At 42.4% G+C, this 19,672-nt stretch overlaps 1 protein-coding gene across 2 annotated transcripts; it reads right to left on the reverse strand.

Annotated features, from left to right (window-relative positions):
• Positions 1–12,729: 12,729 nt before the first annotated feature.
• her9 (hairy-related 9) lies at positions 12,730–14,628 on the reverse strand. Of its 2 annotated transcripts, none has more exons than XM_083919487.1 (4): positions 14,312–14,628; positions 14,093–14,188; positions 13,899–13,986; positions 12,730–13,783 (listed from the first exon to the last, which is right to left on the reverse strand). In XM_083919487.1, exons 1-4 carry the CDS (start codon positions 14,417–14,419, stop codon positions 13,203–13,205), a joined length of 873 nt encoding a protein of 290 aa, XP_083775613.1. In that variant the 5' UTR covers positions 14,420–14,628; the 3' UTR covers positions 12,730–13,202. The 2 variants fall into 2 exon arrangements, with proteins under 2 accessions (XP_083775613.1, XP_083775612.1); XM_083919486.1 differs by having other exon boundaries at positions 12,730–13,786.
• Positions 14,629–19,672: the final 5,044 nt, after the last annotated feature.

The following is a 19,672-nucleotide window of genomic DNA, read 5'->3' on the forward strand; positions in this document are numbered from 1 at the left end:
TTCAAATGAAACACAGGCTGAGCATCCGTCTCAATCAGTGAGGCTTTGAGTACGATGCTCCAATCCTGATGATCCTGATCCTAGTTTTCCATGACATAGATATGATTCTGCACAATACACACGAACACACACATCCTCTCTGCAATCACATGAGCAGGCACACTGATTCCCACACATGTATGCGGGTGTACAGACCCCACCCTTAGACCCCACACTGATGCACAACATTATGCAGAGCTCCCTTGAATTCACACAGAGATCTAAAAATACCCATGAGGGAGGAAATCCCCACATTCCGCCGCAATGGCCCTACACTACAAAGACATCCAAACAATAAGCCTCTCCCGACTCGGAATCATCCCAGACAATATAGGAAGACTGAGGCATCAGAGAGTTGTTTTTCCCGGATAGACTGTTGTGTCTAGGAGTGGAAACCTCTGACCACCGCCACTGACTCATGGCAACTGGCCATATGTGAAAGAATGGGCTGCACAATGACATGAACGCATATGTTGAAGCCAACATGTGTCCACAATGGCACAGAAGCATCCATAGACAGGCAAAAGATGGTGAAGCATGAAAGTCAGAGGTTTCTTGGAGCTTCAGGTCACACCTGTTACCGAACTTTAGTTAAATAAACGGAAACCAGCTCATGATGAGTGAAAGCCAATGATGGTCAGGTGGTTCATGAGTCAGCTTCTTCGTCTTCATTTTGTGGCATCAAACAATGGCCATGGTCACAAGCTCATGAAGCTGAGTTTATGTTAACATAGGCCGATAACATGTTATTAAAGCGTTGTTTAGATGAGTTTGTGAATACATATCTTTTGCAGGAGGTTGATGTCACATGTGTTTGTCATCAAAACAAAAGTTTGCTTCTGCTTGAAATTACTGTAGGATTATTTGTATAGAAGAAAAACCTGCATCTGTTTAAATGACTGACTCCTCTGTGACTTTTTAAAAAGTTACCAATGGAGGCATATAAACAGGTTAATCAGACAAACTCATCTATGCACTGTGAGGCTGAGCAGATCAGATTTCTCTTTGTGGCCCACTTCATCAGGACTCAGGTCACATTCTCGGGAACAGAGATCCCTCATTTAGACAATGGGGTTTAATGACTCACAAGACTTTTATTTCCTGACAGCTTGACGGGTGTCTGGCATTGTCAGAACCAAAAGATGAGGGTAATAATATGAGCTATGAATTTGCAGTTAGCTTTGTTAAGGACATTTTGGTTCTTGTCGGCTAGTGCACGCAGGATATAGGCTTTTAAAAACATATGTAAAAACATTCATAAAAACAGTATCAGTTACAGCTGATTAATTAAATGCATGTAATTTGTATAATTTAAGACATGTGTACTGTAAATGGCATATATTTTCCAGCTTGTGCATGTGTGTATCAAGTTTTTATTCCTTTGAACTATTAACCGTTACTCATGTTCTTTAACAAAACAAGTCCAATTTTTCCACACATTTTATAAAATATACTATCAGTATTAATCAGGATTGCTATTTAGTATTGATTGTACTCCTGGCAATTGAAGTATTAAACTCTGGACTGAACGAGGATCAAATAAGGCAATACCTTCAGCGTGATTGACAGCTTAACAAAGGCAATGGTGCAGAGTGATTTGTCACTGGGTAAAAATCCACACAAAGAGCTATTGATTGGCAGGAGAGAAAGGGGAAGAGGACAATGAGTGTGGCTGTGGGATCTCAGTGAAGTGATCAATACTGGAGTTCTGCATGAGGGAGCCATCCCACTCTGTGTTTATACAGTCAGACATAGAGCAAAGATCAGCTATTGTACAGCCGCACTGGTGCTGTCAGTCAACTCAGGGCAACACTGCAGGGGGTGGCCGGGCATCTCACACACACACACACACACACACACACACACACACACACACACACACACACACACACACACACACACACACACACATACACACACACAAACACACACACACACACACACACATACACACACACACACACACACACATACACACACACAAACACACACACACACACACACACATACACACACACACACACACACACACACACACACACATACAGACGTTAACACTCATTAGGTTCAGACTGCTCCCAGACCATTCAGTGTGTTAGACCTAGAGTTAGAAACACACACCCACGTGTGTCTTTTTTATCACCCGAAAAATGATTCAACATATCTTCTGAGCAACTACATGGTTGAATCAATCTATTCAAGCATTAGTTTAGAGGGTCAGTTAAAAAATAAAACATATGTTTTTACTTGGATCCATGCAGAAAGTTTTATTTGCATTTGTCCAGATTCTTTGAGACTCGTGTCTCAGAAAAGGCTGTCCTCATTCATTGTCCGTACATATACCTACAAAAAGTAACAGACTGTAAATTATATGAAATGCATTTATTTATTACTGGAAAAAATGATGTCCGAAGCAAAGAAGGGAATCAGGTGACGTAGTATAAGAACTCCAAAATCCATAAGGGTCGCCAAACATGGGACTTTCACCCGGGGGACGGGTGTTGGTGTTCCGGAAGTACTAAACCAAACCATGACCTTTTTTCTAATCTTAAGGGCCCCCTCCACTCAAAAATGGGGTTTTCTTATGTTTTTATCCCCTAAAATGTCCGACATTGACTGTAGTGACTTGTAGGTGGAGATGTTTGTGCATTTCCCTGAAATCTGAGATTCAAATCAGATGCCAGGTACCAACTTAATGCCGGGTTTAGTCGGGACATCACAAAATTGTAAACTGATTGCTGTCTACAAAAGTCAGCAAAGAAACAGAGCAGACTGTCAACACAGAGAGTGAAAACATTGTTGCTGAGTTATCCCCTGGCAGTAATAAGCTTAAAAACAACATGACAAATAAAAGACGCTAACTACACTTAATTATTATTAATACGTCTGCTAGTTTCCTTATCTGAGTCTCCGGGTTTTACAGGACGCCAAATATCTAGGTTTTTTTTCAGTGTTGCTCTGCATGAACAGAAAATGCTATGAATAGAAATCAGGGATTATTTCCTTGGTAAAGCAAAGAGGTGAGCACAACTTGGCTTCTCTTAATAAGACGCTCCCCTGAAAACATGATTTGTGACAGTTTTGGGATACTTTTGCCATTCTATTTTCTGTATCTCAGTAAAATCAGACTATTATGAGAGTGTGATTCATGCACGAGGGTGATTCTTCACTAATTTACTTTACTGAAGATACCTGCATGCTTGCTATATTCTTGCCACCACCATCGAGGCGTGGCGTCACAATATCAAAAACTTCACTCACTCTGCAGAGTATACTGTTCCCTGCTTTAGTAGGCCATATTGTAGTCCTATAATACTGTGATGTCTGGTTTTGATTCCCAAGTAGAGGTTTGATGTGGTCATTACCTGATTGTGATATTTCAGATGTGCTGGCATAAAGCAAGTAGGCCTTTTTGCTCAAAGCTATAAATGTTTCTTTGCAACAAGAGTCTCTTCAGTCCTCTCTCTGAGGCATTTGTATTTGACACGTCGGCTCCTAAATATCCAAAATAAAGCATGAGACATGAAGAGTGATGGTTAGATACACACAGCAAGACACTCAGAGGGAGGGACTCCCTCATGAATGGGCTGGGACTGAGAATAACATGCCAGAGAGTGCCCTATGTGTGTGTTTGACCCTGTGCTAATCTTATCAAGTATCCATATATTCATCATGAGGCCCTCTTACTTCAGGTCTCGAGAGCAGAACATGGCTGAAATGGAGTGCTGGACTGGTGATCCATCCCGGAGCGATCACCACCAGCAGACAGAAAGACACATGTAGAGCCACAAGGCGGCTGCAGAGCCACTGTTTACCTTCTGTCAGTCCATCGCTAAGCACCACTAAAAAGCTGTTTGTTATATAGATAAGAGTAGTTACGGGTGTATGCAGGGGAGTTTAAAAGTGGGGATAGATTAGGTGTTTTAACATTTCCTGTTATGACAGTTGTAATATTCAAACTAACACATGATTTTGATCCAGTCATTTTCTTTTCTTTTAAAATGATAGTGAATAGTTACATAACTAGATCTGTCTACTGCTAATATCAAATTACTGGTAGGTCAATCAGAAATAAATCCCAAATTTACAATGAATAGTTGCGAGGAAGGTAGAGCTCCTTTGTTTTTGTCAAATTAGTCAAAGCGAATAACTCTATCCACTATAAATAACAAACATAAAAGTATGCTTAGACTTTATTAAAGGTTCTCTGTGTAACTTTCATAAAACCCTTGTTATTAGCCCCGCTGGTGGCCATTAGTGAACTGCAATCAGCACCTTGTTGCTTATACTCCATGTGCGCTGTAAAATTAATTACAATCATATTTACTTTACTTCACTTTATACCTGATGTCATCACAAATTTGAGTTTTAGTGATCTCCTTTTGGGATTTGGAAGAGAATTGTTCATGTGTACTAATATATTTGGACCGTCTTAGACCATAAGAATAACGTGTATATATTTTGAAAATGGGTGTAATTCCCCTTTAAATCAAAAGATAATGTGTATTGTTTGTAATGTTCTGTTTCCTGTCTGCAAGTCTAGTTTGTGAGAAATATAGTCTGTGAGGTATATGTGCAGCTTAAACAAACATGAATTCTGATGTTAGTTTCCAGTAGATGTAAATGCTTCATCTAGGTAGACATTTTACTAAAGCGTTATGTCCCAAAGGGATTAAAAAGATGGAAATAATAGCTTCTTGATTAGTTCAGTTACTATATCTTGTTTGAATGATGTTTGACTAATGCATTCAGGGAGCTGGGCATTATAAAACCATTTGTTTTTTTTGTGTGTGTGTGTGTGTGTGTGTGTGTGTGTGTGTGTGTGTGTGTGTGTGTGTGCGTGCGTGCGTGCGTGCGTGCGTGCGTGCGTGCGTGCGTGCGTGCGTGCGTGCGTGCGTGCGTGCGTGCGTGCGTGCGTGCGTGTGTGTGTGTGTGTGTGTGTGTGTGTGTGTGCGTGCGTGTGTGTGTGTGTGTGTGTGTGTGTGTGTGCTTGTGTGTACCCAGCTGCATTCTTGGCTCTCTTTGCCCATTCTCTGGGTGAATTTGTTTGGCGTGAGCCCATCCACTTATTGACACTTGTCTCCACTGCCTCTTGCATGACAATCCAGGCAATAAAATCACAAGTGGGGCACACACTGTTCAACAGTTACCATAAGAAAAACAAAAGCAAAGAAGATGAGTGTTTACCTTCCCAGGGCATGAAAAGAAGCGGAGTAAGAAGAAGAAAGAAAAAAAAGAAAGGGCTCATCTCATAACTCCCAACCAAACGCAGTGCAAAAACACAATGACATACATATTCTCATGCCTACGGTGTGATTTTCAGTGTCTGCTTGGCATTTTCCATCAAAGTCCATATGTAGGAAAGGTTCATGATAAAGAAAGGAAAAAAACAAGCTGATGTACTGACTGGTAAGGGAAGGAAGAGCCTGACTTTTTATAAGGGTGATGGCCCCTTTTTCAAATCCTGGTCACATCTGCTTTAAGGATTTGCCCCGATGTCCACAGACAGAGACAAACACAAAGGATAGCCCATATGAGATGGTACCAGACAACAGGACATCCTGTTTAGGGGACAATGCCCCCCTCTCTACTGTGCTAAAGTGATAATGCTTTTGCAACAGTGCGGCTGTCACCACCTTGCTTAGCCAAGGTCCAGCGAGGACCACAGGTCTCAACACTGTGGAATAGATGGTCAGGAAATACAGCTTTTCAACACTTCCCAGAGTAGAATATCCTTCTGCCAAATATGCTTGTATTTTTTTTTCTCTTTTGCTAAATATAAGACGGGGACTGAGAGTTTTCTTGATCTACCGATAATAATCGGAGAGGAAAATGTGAATGCTAACTGTGCATCTTTTTGTAACGGAAAGAGAGAGTGACTCAAAGGAATAAAGTGAACCTCTCAAAATGTCATTAAAAATCTATTTATATTTGTTATATTGCAAATGATTACAAATCCAGCCCTGGAACTAAACCTTGTAGACAGGGATGATTAAGCCAGACATACCTGTAACACGAGCAAGACAGGGAGGGCTGAGTGTTAGAAACATCTTTCAGAGATTATAACTAAGCAGTCTGGAAGATGACATTACAAGACGATACGGTAGGATATCACGGAACAGGAAGAAACCAACAGTTATTATAACGTATAATAAGCACTGGGGAAAAATCTTCCTGGGGGCCTTTAGCTTTTTGAAAGCTAACAAATGAATATCTGTTTTTCTTAGTGACGTACATATTCCAACATGTACTTACAGTTCTCTTATACAGAGCTTGTTTTACTGGGAGGCATCTTCTTATTTGCTCTATGGCAGTTGGATTCAGACATACAGCCAGGGCATGGCAAATATATATATATATATATTGAAATGTCTATGGAAACCACCTCCAACTCCTGCAGCATATTCATTCATTCATTGCTTAATTCATTCATTGCAGCTTCCCATTTATTTTGACCAGTTCCTGATATTGTGTATGATAGTTCACTTGCATGACTTACTGTGATGTGACAAATTTGTTAAATCAGTGAAATAGGTCAAAGGCTCTTTCTCACACTGTCACCCAACCACACAGTACAAATGTGTGCACTCAAATACACCCCCCCACACACACACACACGCACACACACATACACACACACTCATACAGACACACACATAGGGAGAGAAAGAGGATGTCAAAAACAACATGCGGTGGCATCTTGAGATGACACGAGTCAGTATCACTGTGCATGATGTTCTCAAGTGTCAAATTGGGGACAAGTCTTGGCATGTGGTGAGGCTGTAGGGTGAGTCACACACACACACACACACGCACATATTGAGTTATCTACTTTTTATTGATTTAAACTTTTAGAAACTCTGCCTTTCGTCGATTGTGACTGATTGTGACCGATTGTGACGATGAACATCTTGTGAGCTTTTATTCATATCAAATACTTTTACTCGTGGCACAATTGGACTGCGACAGATTACTTCTACGTTAATGACATAACATCCCTCATTGTATATTGTTTAATTTTATTAATAGAATCCATGTCAACTTAAAACATTAATATTTATATGTTTAAACAACAGTACCATTCTCATTAACCACCTTTAACAACAAGAACAATCATGTCTGTATCATGACAGTGAGCTGTGTTACGTGAAAGGTAAGTCAAGTCTGTAATATTTATACAAACCATAATCACATATCAAATGACCATCCTGTGTTAAGCATTGTTACTCTGTTATTCATGGGAAACTTGTATTAATGGTCTCTTAACTCAGTGTGTACAATATCATTACGTCTCTAAGCTTTTTCCTTTTCTCATCCCCAACATTAGGACACCATTGGTTAAGCATTCACCTCTGAGACTCGTGCTGCTGAACTCTGAACCAGAGCTAAAATAGAGTAACAGCTGCCAAAGGTGCAGGGACAGAGAGAGATGACCCCTCAATAAATGAACACATAAATACAACGTATCTTCAACGTGGCTCTTTCAAGGCCACCTAGGAGTCTGCAGGATGACCTCTCACCCTGTCAAGAGGACCTTTTACTTTCTCTTGTGGAATCTGCACCAGTTGCAAAGGCTGTAAGCCACAGGCCTCATGCCTTGAAACGGGAGAAGCCGCTAAAAAGTCAAACCTGGCCTCAGAAATACGTCCTGTAGACAAGCGGTGAGGATCAACGGAGCCCACTCGGCACCCAGACATGATATGTGATCAGGCTTGACACGTCCCGTTGCGCCTGAGCCACCCTGCCTCACCTCCTCCGTCTGCACACACCCAACACCTCACACCCAGTCCCACCAGGGATAAGTGGTCCCTGCTAAAAATACAGAGACAGGATGGAAGCTTGTAGGGAGCCAAAATCGAGCGGGTGGTGGGAGAAGGAGGAAGGCAGGCAGGCGTGTGGCTACAAACATAAAAAGTGAACACCTGTTAATAAGGTGTCAAAGAGTCAAATGTGAAGTGACACCTAAAAAAATAAGTTTGTTATCTGCTGAGTTAATCTCCAGTCTCCATTTCCCTCAAAACAAACACCTTCACACGTGTCACGGTTGAAACACACGCTTGAGTTTAAACACGTAATTCTTATTGTGTCCCCACCCCGATCAGTCTGTCTGTCTGTTTGTCTCCTTATCCGCCTCTCCCTATGACTCCCTCTGATTCTTAAGAAAACAGGTGCATGAAGGAGTGTCCAGTTCACACACAGACTGACACATACAGTGAAAAGACTCCAGCCCCGCCTTGCCCCTGAGCAGAACCTGTGGCCAAAGCATGCCAAACATTTCCTTCTGTCCTAGTAGCTGCAGCGTCTTCAAATCAAGGAGCAAATTTAGCCTGTCATCCTTGTGAAAGGGAGAGCAGTGGAGCTCTCACACAATCCGAGAGGCAGCGGGATAGCCTATTTCCTATTTTCCTGTGTCAAGAATAGAGGACAACTATTACCGTTCCAAAGCCGTTCTCTTTGGGCTAGAATGAGATTAATCCTAAATTAGTGTGGCATGTATCTCCTGACAATAGTAATCTGCGAATAGGGGAGATTTTAAAGTCCCATATAGTGAAAAGTAAGTGTCTTTTCTATTATAAAGCAGGTCGAGGGGCTATATAAATACTATGAAAGTATAAAAATGCTCAATACACAGAGAGATGCAAACAGCACGTATTCAGAAACTGTGCGTTTAAACAAGTGCGTGATGTCATAACTATATATAATATACTATATATATGTAGAAAGTGCCATTGCAGTCATTCCCTGGCTGCAATGACGCTACAGAGACACAGAGAGAGTGCAGATACAGAGGACCTGTAAATGCTGACCAATCAGAGCAGACTGGGCTTTAACTGGGAGGGGGGTCTTAAAGAGGCTGGCATAAAATAAAGCATTTCAGGGCGCGCTCACACTATCCTCCCGGACCGAGACCCGGACTTTAGGGTACTTGTCCCCCCTCCCTCTCCCCCCCGCGCCCCAGCCCCGTTTGTACTCACACTACCTGGGCCTCGGCCAATACTTCTTGCTGTCCATACGCCTTCAAGCCGTAACACGTCACACGCATTGATCGCGTGTGTGTGGCTTTGTTTACAAATCTTTCCGTAGACCTCGGAGTTTTTGTGCGTCTTGTCGACTGTTTTTGAATATTTTCATCCGACCAAATCTGCAGTAAACACTCCACCTCCGCATCACACCAACATGAACCTTTCACCACCATTGTTGTTGTTGTTAAATGTCCGCGCATGGTCCGTCCTTCTATTTACATGTCCGAACAGGCGGACATAACGCTACTGCCGTAGGGCTCGTGCTCGTGCGCGTACACGTGCGCACGCTCGTGCTCGTACATGTGCAAACGGCTCCGCTAAAGCCCACCTCTTTCAAGCGGGCCGTGGCGGCCCAGCTGGCCCCAGTTGAGCGCGGAGCGGGTGCGCTCACACTACTTAAAGGTACTAGACTTTAGCTGAAAAACCGGTTTTGGCCGCGGCCAAAAGGACAGTGTGAGCACGCTGTCAGACAGAGGGGGAATACAGGTATATTCAGACAGACAGCATGAGAAATATAATGTGTTTTCTGAACATTAAAGCATGTAAATACAACTATGAGCCTGAAAATTAGCATGATATAGGACCTTTAATGTGTTCTATTTGGTCATTAATATGTTATGCCTTCAGCCAGTGAGAAGGAAGTAACCAGGCACTTTATATGGCTTAACAGTGCAGGCTTTATTAAGGACAGCTCCCTTATCAGGCTCATGGAGAAATCACACTTCAAACGGTCCACTATAACATCCATTTTCTTTGCTTTTTTGATGAAGTGATTGTAAATATTGTTGTGTTTTATTGTCAGGGAAAAAATGAGAAGTGAAACAGATTAAAGATTAAATAAACCTAGACAAGTTAGACTCTTGCCTGACTTCCATATTTCAATTCAGTTTCAGTATAAGAGTCTACGAATATAGATGTATTGATCCGTGCACATTAATTATATGAACTTAGCTGATGTCCTCAATGGTAGGCCTCCTAGAATGAGTTGGGAGAGAGAGACCTCCCGTTATGTTCTTGGAGAGTCCTGCATGAAAGAAGCAGCACTACTGTAACTGGCTGTGGTATAAACTGCATACAAAAAGCATTAAGTGCTCTCTAAACAAGGCCTAATGCAACAATGGCAATTGTGATTTTGGAGGGAGAACTGATGTCAACAGTTTGGCGGCAACGTTGTGCGCGCGTTCCTCTCATTCAGTCGCTAATGAGAATGATAATGTGTGGCTCCTCTTGACGACCCCTACCCCCGTCAATAGCGACTTCTCCCTAGGGACGGGGTGGCGTAGATCCCCGAGGGACATTCAGCCCTCTATAGGAATCCTTTTCATCGCCAAAAAGTGATTCCCGCCTGTTTCGTTTTCCTGATGGTCGATAATCCAAATTTTCCAAATATTTTCTGATTGTTGGCCCTGCACCTCAGCAAGTGGAGCAGACTGTGCTGCTCTGAAGATCCAATCAGTCCACATCTGGATTTATGCCCACACTGCACACAGCTACAAACATCTGCAAAAAATCCACGTTCTTCCACGTTGTGTTCACTTTATTTCCAAATCTCTCTCTCTCTCTCTCTCTCTCTCTCTCTCTCTCTCTCTCTCTCTCCTCTCTCTCTCTCTTCCTACACTTGCCTAGTTTCTTTAGCACTTTTCTTAAATGTCTTTTCTATTTATAATGCTGTTGTTGCTTGGTTACCTGATTTATTCAGTGCGAACAGATGAATATGTGCTTTATCCGTCCTATATTTCCCAACACCAGAGCAGAAACCGCAGCTTTGTCCTGATTTGCTGACAGTCTGCAACATGTTGCCATATAAAAATAGTATGCACTCAGTCAACTTCTCTGGGGAGTGTATGCTGCTGGTTCCGAGTCCCACCTCCCCTAACAATCCCTCGTGTTTACACCGGACCAGGCTCGCTTCTTGGCGGCCACGCGCGCGTGTGTTCGCCTCCGCACCTCCGCAGAGCGGCTGCACGACCCGGCCCGCCAGCGGGGATTTACTGACTGGCGCTGTGCCCAGCCGCAGGCAGACTAGTTCGCTCGGTTCTCACGACCTCAGCTCCACAAAGGCATCTCTGAACTATTAACTCAGACACGAAGGCAGTAGGAACGAACCGCAGAACCCACACACTGCCAACTGGTGTTTCAGTATGCCTCCTCGCAGAAGGAAGCTGCTGAAGCATCACTGGCAGTGGGGTTTCAGTGTGTCATTTACCGACGGTGTCATCTGCAGGGCACTGGCACTCAGCAGGGGGAAAGTGAGAACGCAACTCCACGAAATAACAAGACAATCCGACTGTTAAAAGGAGATGAATATCAGTAGTTGTGCAACATTATCAGTAGAAAAAAAAACAAATCACAAGGCATCTGGGCCAAGCTACAGTAAAAAAACACATTTGCTTTTCCTTTGCCAACAACTTCTTCTTCTTCTTTTTAAATAGTACCTATGCGTTGGCATGTTTTCGTGTATTTATGTCCATATTTATTCCCAAATAAACACGTACCAAAACATGCTTTAATCATGTGATCAAAGCATGTTGCCTGGCTTATGTAGGCGTATTGACACTGCATAATTTAAAATTTGCACTCTAAATGTTTTTGAATTGAAGAAAGCTAAAGTAAGAATGTTTATATTGCGTGTGCAGCTGGCCAGGGCAAGGGAGCACTTTTAAACCTACTTACTTTTGGCCTGTGCCAGCCATGCGCACCCACGGCGCGCCGGTGGAGTATTAAATGTTGAGAGGTTTTGACCGGCGGTCACCAGGCTGTAACCTAACCCCGAGTAAAGGGGCCCGCTGACTGCGAGTGGCTGACACACGGCTAGCGCCATGCTGCCCGACACACAGAGACACAGGCCCTCAATTCCGGGCCCCACTTATACGGAGGAAGATAAGTTTACATCTAGAGAAAAACAGGAGACCTTTAATACACAGAAAAGTGTTTGAAGCTGAAAGGGGAAAACACCTGGCCAAATGTAGGACAAGGGCTGTATACAATTCCAGTTCAAATGATCCTGTCTGTGCATGTGTGTGGGAGACCGAGTCATAATCAAGCTTCAAATATTCTTTAACCTTCTTTATCCTACCTTCCCGCCATCAAACCAAAGTCTTACCCAGTTCCCTCGTTTTCCCCTTTATTGAGGTGTAGGCCCACTGGGAGTGGAATTGAACAATTGATACACAAAAGGAAGCGAGGATCCTTCCATATTCTCCTTTCACTGAGGCAATCTGTTAGTGACATTAACCCCTGAGAGCATTTCCCAGGCTCATGAATAGGGTTTAAGACTTCTTAAAGATCCCGCTGCATACAGGATGAGACCCTTTTCAAACTTTTAATTACCTTTATAGCAATAGAAAAATACACCCCCATTGTCCGCTGGACCATTCTCCAGCTGGCCAGATGTAAGGAGCTCCCGCCAAACTTATGCCAAGGTGCATTTAAAACGTAGATTCATTGATATAGGAGTTTGTAGGGTGCAGAATCGATAGGCTGCAGCTTCGATGTGGCCTTAACTATAACCGCTGTGAGTTTGTTTAAAAGTGATATTCCATAAATTCATCAATGTGACTTTTACGCATGAAATGTACATTTTACGCACGGCCTCAAAAACTGCCGAATGCATGACTCTCAAATAAATCTATATTGACATGACAGAAAAAGGCTGTAGACAAGAAAGTCACTTCTGAAAAGTAATTTATTAAAACAATGGGGTATAACCCAACTTCAGTTTTTTTTCTTTTCAACACAAGAAGACAACAAAGAATATAAAACACAGCTTTGGTATAACAATCAATAACAAATCTGTACAAAACTAAAAAACCTTTTCATAAAAAGTACTTCATAACAAAAAAATCCTATAAATCTTTCCACATGTACAGAATATTTATCGACGAAATCCAAATGTTGGAATCAGACAATAAATTATACATATATGTATAAAAAAACAAGTGCCATGTAAGGCAACCCTTGTTCCATAAAACGAAACAATGAGAACTACTGAGGGGGCATTAAGTGGTTAGCGTTACCGTCCCGTAGCGAAAAAAGTCACAGGTTCAACCCCCGCAACAGTTGTTTGTGCAGTCAGTTAAATGTCTAAACTGAAAAAGTAATGCAAACTGGTTTTGGCGTGAGTCTCATGTCCGTGTTACGCTACCAAGGCCTCCACACTGGCTCGTTTCCCTCCGAGCCGGTGCTCACTCCGACCGGACTGACCGCCTGGGACCCCCCTGAGAAGGATGTCATGCCGTGGACTGGAGAAGCTGCTGTCGGTGCCGAGCTGCCGTGCACCGGACTGGCGTTGACCGCGACGGGCACTCCCGCGTTCGCGTACAAGGGGATGACGGGGGCTGTGGTGGAGGCGAAGGCTGGGTTAGGTATCAAAAATGCGAACTGTCCATCGGTTGCGGGCACCAGCTGAAAGCCACCAAAGACCTTTGGGGAGACGGCCTCTGCGGGGCTGAGTTTGGAGCCCATGGCAGCGGCATTGATGGGCAGAGTGGATGGGAGCTGCACGTGGAGGGGTTGAGCCAGGTGCGCCTGCTGGGACGCGGCCTGCTGCGGGTAATTCATGGACATCATCTGGCCCATGCAGCTGGACAGGTGGTTGAGGAGCCTCGACCTCACCTCCGTGTTCACCCCCTCTGAGGTGGACAAGAAGCGGGTGACCTCGTTCATGCACTCGTTGAAGCCGGCTCTGTATTTGCTCAGGACGGTTGCATCTGCTGAGAGTGCTGCTGGGGGAAAAGAGAGAGAGAGAGCTGATATTAGAAACGCATTTATGACTCTTTCAGCAGCTTCACAGTGACTTCATAACGTTTTAAACTCTCTTATAGAATTCAAACTTACCGTTCATCTGTACACGCTGCAGGTTCCTCAAGTGCTTCACTGTCATCTCCAGGATATCTGCTTTCTCCAGCTTGGAGTGTCTGGAGCTCTGTGGGTCATAACATGAGAAAGTTGAGTCTGTATTCGAGGCACGTTAAAAACCTTCCATGAACACGAAATAGTAGTTTAAGGCATCACAAATGATCTCAACTTACATCTTTCTTAAGCGCGTCCAGGATGAGAGTCTTGAGCTGTCCGAGGCTTTCATTTATTCTTGCTCTCCGGCGTTTTTCCATGATCGGTTTGGATGACTGCAAAAGAAGAAACACTTCTACATAAATGTCTTGTTCACAATTGACATATATCAACTTGCATAGCCATTATAACAAGGTTGTTCATTACAAAAGTGAGAAAATGGGGGGAAAGATCCTTACTTTTCTATGTTCGCTGGCATTTTTCGGTTTGTCCGGTGTGTGTGTCCCGTTTGCAGGGGCACCGGCAATAGGGGATGCCGTCTGCTTTTCCATAGTGTCAGCTGGCATCGTTGATCAAACCAGGTAAAAGCGTAAAGAAATAAATCCTCTTTGGAAGCTCCGGAAGAAAAAACCCAAAACGGCGTTGAAAGTTCACGTTGAGACTCTGCAGAACATATAAGAAATGGCTGACAGTCTCTCCGATCAGTTCGCGTTATGTCGCTTGTTATCGCAGAGCTGTCATCTGAGTACAGGAGCGTGCGTTGCACCGTGCGGGGCGAGAATCCGCTTCTGCCGCCGACACACGCCGCGGCTGTACTTATAGACGGCTCGCGTGCTCCCAGTTCGTGTGAAACCCTCTCTGCATTCTTTCCCACACTCGCCTCAGCCAATAGCAGAGAGGACTCACCCATTGGGCGCGGGGCAGACCGCTGATTGGACAACACCCCCGCGGGCCGTCAGTCACGCGCTGCTCAATCAGCCCTGCAGGGACAAACAACAAAGCGGAGCGAGCAGCGGCCGGGCCTGGCCTGTGAAGTGATAAGGGAGGGGAATGCGCTGGATGTTTGCTTCCAACTTTGCTCCGTGCCCGTGAAAAAATGTTATACTGCTTTGGTGTGTGTGTGTGTGTGTGTGCGCGTGTGTGTGTGTGTGTGTGTGTGTGTGTGTGTGTGTGTGTGTGTGTGTGTGTGTGTGTGTGTGTGTGTGCGTGTGTGTGTGTGCGTGTGCGTGTGCGTGTGTGTGTACGGGAAGAATGTATTGACTGACTCTTGACAAAAAAAGCCGGTAGCTTTTAACAGTGTGTGCATTTTATTTGAACGAGTATAGATATCTGTGCATTTATTAAACTCGATTATTACATTGTTTTACGGCTGCAATCTGATTCATGCTTTTGGTAAGATACCAATGTCTAGAATAAATCCAGAACATTCATATATATATATATTTATTTTTTTTCTCAATTTGATATCTCAGGGCTAGAAATGCCTGCTGCGACTTATTTATTTCGAGCATGAGCATTTTAATGGCCTCACATGAAAACAAATACACATTATACTTCCTCTTGCGCCTCCAAGGAGAAGACATCTGTAATGGCACGCGAGGCGGTTTGCAGTAGCACGCACCCAGCCAATGGCATGAGGCCACTTTATGCAAATAAAGCAGAGCGCGCTCTCATTGGCTGTGTGAACAGCTCTGTGTCAATCAAACCGGCGCGGGAGCCGCTCAAAGGGGAAGAGGAGGAGGAGGAGGAGAAGAGGGGGCACATCTGTCCGCGTGCCATTCGCGCAGTCTTCTCCGGTCTATGCAGAGCACGTGCCAAAACGTGCAGATTACAGCCTGGAGACCGAGGAGCATATAATGTCAAGCATGAAAATCTGGAAAAATATATATTTAAAGAATGAAATAAAATGGAATAGAATAGAAAATAATAGAGTAGAATAAAATAAAATAGAATAGAAAATAATAGAAAATAATAGAATAGAATAGAATAGAATAGAATAGAATAGAATAGGCATGTTGGATGGCATTTAGGCTGCATCACAAATATATTTTTGGCTCTTAGGCTCTTAGGCTCTTATTCTCATTGCCTTATTACATATTTCATTGCTACGGTTTTATTTTTGGCCAAACCAGTGAAATATCTCTATAAACCTTGATGAAAGCAGGTTACAACAATATAATACAAGCCCATCAATGTTAATATTAATTACCCTGTAACGTTGTTTTGTCAGTTCATCTCACTGACGTGACGTATATTTAAGTATTTAATAATTGTTTAACCATCACAGCACACAAAGCTACCCCCCTGACTGTGTGTGTGTGTGTGTGTGTGTGTGTGTGTGTGTGTGTGTGTGTGTGTGTGAATGTTTGAAGGAGAAGAGCGCCATCTAGCGAGTGACCTGTAAAAAGATAACCAAGTTAACATGATGGATCTCAGGTCGACAAAGCAAATGAACACGTGCATTCAGAGTCTAAGCTTTTAAAATGTCATTTAAGCGAAACCTACATCAATGATAGCTTGATGGAATTGATGTACAGTAGATTGATGTCTTACATGGGATGTAAGGATTCGTTTATCTAGGCTCTGCAATAATAATAATAACTTCATTATTCATAGCAGTTCATGTCCTTACAATTTCAAAACATCCTCTGACTTGTTTTTGGTTGTTGTGGCATATAAACTAAAAAGAAAGGCATTTTGTTAGAAGAAATTCTTTTTCTGATTACTGTATGAGGATGACCACAAGGTGGCACATCTGTGTCCAAATGAAAGAGGAGAACTGGTAATAACAATGAGATTAAGCAAAATGCAACAGCTGCTGTAGTTTGTTTAAGTCAGACCCAAATCAAATATCTGTCACATTTATTTCATTTTCACATTCAATGTTAATATATAAGAAAACACTGAATGAATGATAATAATTAATGAAATAATTTGAAATACGTTGAGCAGGTGAAAATATAATATAATAGTGTTTGGAGGAAAAACTAAGAATGATACTACAGAAGGAAATATTCAGTATATAATGTACAGTATATTACAAACATGAATATGTGCTTTAGATGTTGCAAAAAAGAAAAGAAAGAGTTGTGCATTCAAACAATCTACCTATCTATCTATCTATCTATCTATCTATCTATCTATCTATCTATCTATCTATCTATATATATATATATATATATATATATATATATATATATATATATATCATGCATTTGTTGCATATCTGTGCCAATATGCCTACATACACACATACAAATACACCCTGTAAATAATATGAAAAGATATATATAAAAGTTATGCATATGCCTGCACAATTATATGAATGTATACACACACACACACACACACACACACACACACACACACACACACACACACACACACTCATACACACAAACACACACACACACACACACACTCATACACACAAACACACACACACACACACACATACACACAAACACACACACACACACACACAAACACCATATAAAGCTGTCATTTTAATCGTATGTTGCGTGTGATGTAATGTCTGCATGTATGTATATTTTTGTAAATATAATCTATAACACGGCAAATACTTTTCTGCTCTGATATCACCACACATAATAATGTAACTGTGACTTGATGTTTACTGTGAAGTATTGACTTAAGCTAGTTTTATAGTCTCTGTGTGTTGACTTTCATAAACTAATGAAACTACAGAAAACAAACACCTTTCTGTAAAACAGAAAAAACACGATACAACTTTGAAGAGCCTGCTTCAAAAACATCCAATGTGATGGGATTTGTGCTATTCTTAGGAAAAGGGCTCCAACATGCAAAAACACTGATATGGTTATTAAATAATAAATGATGAAAAGAAACACTTGATGTTGCTGGTACCAGTTTTGCTTCTATAAACACAGATAATGTGACAGCTTCCGGTCACCCTACATAAATCTGCAGCGGTGACACAAATGAAAACTTTATGTGAGTGAGCAGCAGACTTCCATGTTAAATCAGTGGGTGCTGTGCAACAATAGGAGCATTACAGAATCTAAGGAGGCGTAGATGTAATAGTAATCTTAAAACTGATGACAAAGTCTGTGATCCTCTTTTGGTCAGCAGTCTATTGAAACGGGTCAAATGTAATAAAATTTTGCTAAGCCCTGCTTCAGTCCAGTCTCTAGCAGTGTATCAGTCTTTGTTCACCCCCCATGGGTGAGCTGTGCTGAGGCATGCTGGACCCTTGTTTACCCAGGATCCCTGAGTCTCAAGGGCCAGCTGTGTGTGCTCGGGCTCACATCGCCCTTTATTTGCTTTCGGATCGGCCCAAATGATGCAGATCTAATTCTACAGAGCTCTGCAACAGATTACACAACCGCTCCCTGCAGCAGGGGAGTTAATGCGATTGTGGTTTGATAATTCTGTAGGTGAAGCGGCATCTGTTCGACCTGATCTGAAGTCAGAACAAGTCGGACAACTCTTGGTATTTCAAACCCTATCCATAATAATTCCCCCTCTTCATTCCTGCATTTCAAAGATCTCAGGCTCAGACAACAAAGAGAGCAGGAATTCCCCTTCAACTGAAAGAAACTTTTTGAGTGACTCCATCATTAGAGCATCATTAAAGCCGATGCCAACATCACTGGCTTGAGGAATGCAGGGAACAGAAATCGGTGCTGTTTTATAAGAGACGATCGGCATTCACCAGACAAGAGCCAAAAGTACTTGCTTTTTGACTTAGCTTTATGAGGTGGAGGTCTGCAGGAGGAGATGAAAGGGCCCCAAAGGAGGGAGAAGCTGTGTTTGCAGATTTAGCAAAGAGTTCAGTAGTCTGTTGTCAAGATCCGGTGAATGCTCCGCGGCTCCTTTTGACTGCCGCCTACTTAATTTGTTGTTGTACAATGAGCCTGTGCACTTCTCCAAATCCATGTGCAGGATGCAGAAGGAGAGTCAATTATATCTGTATTAGCTGGTGTCGACTGGACAATCTCTTTATACACACTTCCCAATCAAGTACTAGTAGGTATGTTTACCATGATGAATCCCCATCACTGAGCAGTCACAATGCCTGTTTGGGTGGCTTTTGCTTTGTTTTTGGATAGTGTGGCTATTTCAGAGAGGCAAAGCAGAAAAGTGACCAAACTGGATGCTGCTCAACCTGCGGAAACTTCACCCTTGATAATAGTATAACTCAGGAAGTATACTTTTACTTTTGATGAGTATATGTGTTGTAACTAATTCAGTAAAACATACACAAGATAAAAGATGTCACTGTACTCTGTACAATGAAATGTCGTTTGGATCAAGTCTGGAGATGCCAAAATAAAGATAACAACAAAATAGTATCACACTGAGTATCAGATATAAAAATAGGATGCCTATAACAAAGATGGATAATGTGCATAGACAGAATAAAAGAATAAACGTTAGTACTGAAAGCTAGTGGAGCCAGAGAGTTGCTTTACTGCACTTGAAAAGAGGTAAAAACTATAGTAACAGTCACAGTGATTGAGATATAATATGATACAGGCAGAGCTAGTGGAAACGGTTGCATATGAATTAACACGTGTAGATGTTTGTATGTGTGTAATGTGGCTGAGTTCAGGTCAGTTACAGTGGTGCCTCTGTACTTTGACTTAAAGAAACACTTTTATTCATCATGGAGTATTTTTGCAGTTATATGTTGACAGCGAGGACACCACATTATGATGTTGTTTTGTTCCGCATCAGAGATGACAGCAGGACTTCAAAGGTCCTGTTTGTACCAGTTAGTGCTGTGAAGTTTGTGAAACAAGTAAAGCCAGAAGCCCAGCACCAGCAGATCTTAA

The sequence above is a fragment of the Echiichthys vipera genome (assembly GCF_963691815.1).
Source record: "Echiichthys vipera genome assembly, chromosome: 9".
Lineage (NCBI taxonomy): Eukaryota > Metazoa > Chordata > Actinopteri > Perciformes > Trachinidae > Echiichthys > Echiichthys vipera.